This window comes from Eimeria mitis, genomic scaffold (assembly GCF_000499745.2).
Source record: "Eimeria mitis Houghton genomic scaffold, Emh_scaff23, whole genome shotgun sequence".
Taxonomy (NCBI): Eukaryota; Apicomplexa; class Conoidasida; order Eucoccidiorida; family Eimeriidae; genus Eimeria; species Eimeria mitis.
In genome coordinates, this window is record NW_013570629.1 from 65342 (window position 1) to 70650 (window position 5309).

Genomic DNA, 5309 nt, shown 5'->3' on the forward strand with positions numbered 1-5309 from the left:
TCATGCTGGCACAACTGAACAGCGAATGACAAGAATCCTCACTGAGGTTTTAATTCTCCCATGAGCCTGCGGCTGCTGATGCTGCTCTGGCTGTTGCTGCTGTTGCTGTTGCTGCTGCTGCAGTTGCTGCTGAGGCGGTTGCTGCTGAGGCTCCGGCGGAACTCCCCCCCCATAAGCAACGCGTGCATCGCCGGCAGCAGGCGCACTAGGATGTTGCTGCTGCTGCACCTGCTGCCCCTGTAACGCGCCTACTATATGCTGCTGCTGAAGGGTAGCAGGACTTTGTTGCAGCTGGTTCTGTAGGAAAGGTTGCGCCCGTGGTACCTGCTGCTGCTGCTGTTGGACCGCCGGTCTCTGCAGCGTTTGCTGCTGCTGCTGCTGATCCTGTGGCGGCGGTGGCGGTGGCTGCTGCTGCAGCGCTACAGGAGCCGCAGTTTGAATCGCCTGCTGCAGCGATAAAAGGGCTTGTAACGCCGCAGGAGCTTGTTGCTGTTGCAGCAGCTGCTGCAGCTGCAGCAGCGTCGTCCCTGTCGGCTGCGATACACTGACAGCCTCAGGATTGCTGCGGATTGCAGCAACAGCTGCTGTTGCTGCAGAACGCAAGGACTCCAGCAACGCCAACTGCTGCTGCGGGCCTCCCAGCGTAGCCACAGGATTTTGCGGTCCCGCCCCTGGAGCCTGCTGCTGCTGCAGTTGCAGTTGCGCTCCCATTGCAAGACCTTGAAGCAGCGCCTCAGAAACAGCGCGCTGCTGCTGCTGCTGCTGCGGGGAAGCTGCAGGAATGATACTGCCAACTGCGGGAATATTCACACCGGGTGGTAGGCTTTGCTGCTGTTGCTGCTGCTGCAGCTTAGGCGCAACTAATAGCAACAACTGCATCGCTGCTTCGTTCGAGAGGACTGAGTTGAGAGGGCCTTCCCCATCTGCTGCAGGGGACGGGAACTGCTGCGGCTGCTGCGGCGGAGGCGGCTGACGCTGCGGCTGCACCTGCTGCTGCAGCGATTGCCGCTGCTGCTGCTGCTGCTGCTGCATATTCAACGGAGTGAAGCGAACGTCACTAGTGTGTCGAGACGCGTTGAAGACGGAATCTGCTAATGGGAGGCCATTCAAATTCCCGGGGGGCCCCAAGGGCCCAGCTGGGGGCCCTGGGGGCCCCCGACTGTCTGAAGATCCCAACTCTGCTGCAGCGATACCCCCACTCAGATCTGCCGAATGGAGGAGACGGCCTGGGGGGCCCCCTTGGGCCCCCCCTCGGGGTCCAGACAGCGGCCCGGAGTCCCTGGCATCGGTGGCAGGCCCTGAAGAGCCCTCAGGAGGCCCAAAGGGGGGCCTCTGCAGCAGCAGCGGGGGGCCCTCCAAGGGTCCCATAACACAGCTGGGGCCCTGCTCTGAAGGAGGAGGGGGGGAAGGGAAAGAGAGCAGCTTCTGGGGTATCTGGCCGCTTGCGATGCATCGGCTTACTGCTGCTGCTGCGGCTTCAGCAGCTGCTGCTTCTGCGGATCCTCTGATGCCCCAGAGGGTCCGGCCCATGCTGGGGAGGGCCCCTGGGGGCCCTCTAGGGACCCCGTTGTCATGGGCCCCAAGGAAATGTGCGTTGGGGCCGCTGAATTCGTCCCCCTTCTCTAACTCTGTGCCCGGAGGTGGAGGCGGGGGAGCTAAAGGCACGTTGCAGCCACCGCTGTTGTTCCTGCTGTTGTTGTTGCTGCTGCTGCTGTCCTCGCACTCCTGCACGAAGCCCCCCCCGCGCAGCCGCCGCGCCCGCGGCCCTGGGGGGACCCCTGAAGAGCTGCCACCTTGGCGTGTCTCCCTGGGGCCTCCGTCGTGGACAAGCCGACCGAAATGCGGTTCTGCAGCTGGAAGTGCAGGCGGAGGGATCCCAAAGGAGGACCGGCGGCCTCCAACCGGGTCGGGGGCCCCGAGCCCCCCAGCGTCCTTGCCTGCTGGTGCTGCACCCCTTTTCTGCTGCGCGCTGTCGTATGCCAGAGGAGGCGGGGGCCAAAGCATATCTCCGCTTGATTGTGAGGGGCCTGGAGACTCACCAGACAGTGGGTTATCCTTCATAGGCTGCCACGGGCTGCCCCCTCTGGCCAGGGGAGGAGGGGGCCCAGCCGGGCGCGCCGGCGGGGCTCCTCTGCCCTTTTGGGGGCCCACTGCTCGGGATCCCGACGTGCGGTGGTTTCTTCTTGCCCCTGAATGGTCCTGGGGACCATCCCAAGACCGCTGGGGGGGACAAGGGGGGCCGCACTGAAAAGGGGGCCCCCGGGGGCCCCTCGGTGCTGCCCCGTCCCTCCAGTCTCCCGGCGACTCGGGGTGAACCTCCGGCTGCATGAACGACGTGGGTGGGCCTGAAGGCGCATTGGCGCCGTCAGATGGAGGCCCCCAGCCTGCGTGGGGCCCCCGGTGAGGGGGGCCCGGGGGTCCTGGAGGGGCGGGGGGTAGCCCGCGGCAAGACATGGGGCTCCAGTGCGCCGGGGGGGCTGCGTCAGCGTACATACCGGCGGGTGAGAGGAAAGGAGGTTCCGGCGCAGGTGAAGGAGGCGGCATGTCTCTGAAACGATTGAACTTCGTCCCTTGGTTGGGGCCCTTCCATGCAGCCGCCTCGCGAGCCGGGCTTCCAGGGAATCCGGCGTGTCTATACGGCTGCATTGCGTGCTAAACGCGCCAACACAGAAGGCGAGGAACTTGCAGCGAGCAAAGCGGACAGAAAACAGGGAACTGCTGCTTGTACCGAAGGAGAGGACCTACCCGCCTGGTGCTGCTACGGTGGCGCGCATGGCAACGATACAATCAAACGAAGCGGCAATCGGCTGCTTTCAGCCGAAATAAAAACTAAAAACAAGAAAGAAAACACCAAAGAGACACAATAACGATGACGCTCACGCGCACGGCAGCCCTCCTGCGCGGCCGCCGAGACCACTTGGGCTGCACAGACAGTGGTGGCGTGTGGCAGCCACTTAGTGTATGAGCAGTTTGATGCTCTCCTACATTTAATCCATTTAATAAGTCAAACAAATCGCATTTTTTCTCCTGCACTTGCAAGAGTCATTTCTATTGCAACTATTGCTCGTGCACCACTGCCGCAGCTGGACTCACCTCCGTGGGCCCCTGGCAGTTAGTGCGTAGATCCCCTTCATTCCCCTGAGTTGCACCAAACGACTGTAAATAATCGGAAATTTGAATTTTTTGCTCATCATTGATTAGGTTCTAACGCGCTCGTTCAAGTAGCAGCCCGTAGTGCCGTTGCGTTGGTGGCTCTGTCTTATTGGTGGAAGACCGCTGCGTGCACGGTCCATATATCTGTTGTAGATTTTGCCGGTTAATTAAGCTGAATCATATATTCAGGTAATATCGAGCTCTGCAAAGAACACATATGAATGATTGCTGCTCCGTCGTCGGCTAAGAGTAGAAGGCGCAGCTCTAAAACTGCACGTCCCCGTCGTTCTGTAGAGTTTGGAAGGTTTTCTATTTGGATTTGTTTACTGGACAGCAAGAATTGATCTGGTGTGCATGCAGCTGAAGCGAGGGATGCAGGTACTCGTCTCTCATCCCACTAGACACGAAGTTGCAAGAGAGCTCCTGCTTGCCTGTAGCAGTCGTGCAGTGCATGTTAATTAAACGAGGTGAAGCGTGTACCTGGTCGGCAGTAGAAGCGTAAATGCATAAAATGTAAAAATAGTATCATATTTTACGGCGTTGTAATAATATACTAGTCGCAAACATGCACAGTGCCGGCGGCGTCTCTCCGCTCGGTGTGTCAAGTGCGTCGAAAGCAGGGAGAAGGACCAGCAGGCCAGATGGAAACCGACGGAAAAGGGGGTTGGGTTTAGGGCATATCATTGCAAGCAAAACTATTGGTTGGTGAATTGCAGACAAGTTCGAGGAAACGAAATCCCTGCCCAGCGGAAAGTATGGGGGACAGCCCCTTTGTCCTTTCGTCTTATTGGGAGCGCATGCTTCGGTCAATTGTACTTTTTGAGGTCACCAGAACGCACTAGAATCTTTCGGATCCCTTTCTTAGTCGTTACAGTGCAGAGAACCATAGGTCGCGTTGTTTCTGTATGCCCGTTCGTTTAGCTTTGAATTCGTAAATACAACTCGCGATAGGAGGTTGCAGAAAATTTTCTTTTTGACAGGTGGTATATATGACAGTCAGATTCATATCCGAAAATGGAGTTGCTTTAAGCTTTCTTTGCGTGAGCGTCGAGCGCGACACGGGCTAACAGGGCCAGTGCGGCAGCATGCCAGAGGTCTAGGTCTTGTTTAATCTCGAAAATGACGCCAATGAAAAAACATGAAGTATAATTTCAAATGTATGAAGGACCATGCAATGACTCGAAACGCGAAATAGTGAATTCTCGCGTCAAAAGATAAACTGAGGTGCTGCGTGCAAGCGAGGCGACCTCCTTGGCTGCATTTGCTGGTCGTCTGTTGCTATGGTGGTGCCTACCAATGGTGGAAACAAAATTTCTCCTTCAGCATACTGGTAACCCCTCCGCAAAGATAATATCGAGAAGTTAAGCTAAGCGCACAATACCTCCTAAGCCTATTCGGCTCCTTCAGCCTTCAATTCGTTCTCTCATTTTCAAAATATTTCAACAATTATAGACGTTAAATATTCCAACTGCTGCAAACCAGCAGTTTCCAGTCAAGTTCGGGGCAAAAAGGGAAACAAACCAGTTGAGCCATCTAAAACTAGAAGCAGTGGAACATTATAGTCTTGGTAAAAGCTAATGCCATGACAGCTTTCGCCAGTGTGGTCGCGTCGAAGCGAAGTGCAAATATATATATATATATATATATATATATATATATATATATATATATATATATATAAGAAGACACACATCACTAAACTACAAAAATCAGCCAAACATGGCAACGAACAACATGAGTTGTCACGAACAGAAACAAAAGAACAAAAATATCACAGACGCAACTTGAATACAGCGACTGTATGGAACACGTCGGCTCCAGTTGACCTGCGCGTACCCCTCCAGGCGAAAGCTGCTGAGTGAAACATGAACGGGTGCAACCCGTGGGCGCCTTCTAGGCAGCGTCACTAGCGGGAGCAGACCAAAAGGTGCAACAGAACGAATATGATTCAAATGCAAGCCTTTTCTTGGCTCTGCAGTGTACTGGCACACTGGATGACGAGAAGCACAGCGGGCCGCTGTGCAACCTAAAGGGGATGTATGACTACATAAGTATGCTAATGATGAACAAAACAAAGGCATGCACTGTTGCGACACTTCGTTGGCGCTTGCATTCGTACATGCATACAACTATGCTTGAATGCCGGCCAACGGTCA

The 5309-nt window shown here is 55.8% G+C and overlaps 1 protein-coding gene across 1 annotated transcript; it reads right to left on the minus strand.

The window, feature by feature from the left end:
* On the minus strand, positions 1-2646 carry EMH_0024140 (uncharacterized protein; the record flags this gene model as incomplete). Its single annotated transcript, XM_013496792.1, has 1 exon — positions 1-2646. One exon carries the CDS (start codon positions 2644-2646, stop codon positions 1-3), a length of 2646 nt encoding a protein of 881 aa, XP_013352246.1.
* Positions 2647-5309: the final 2663 nt, after the last annotated feature.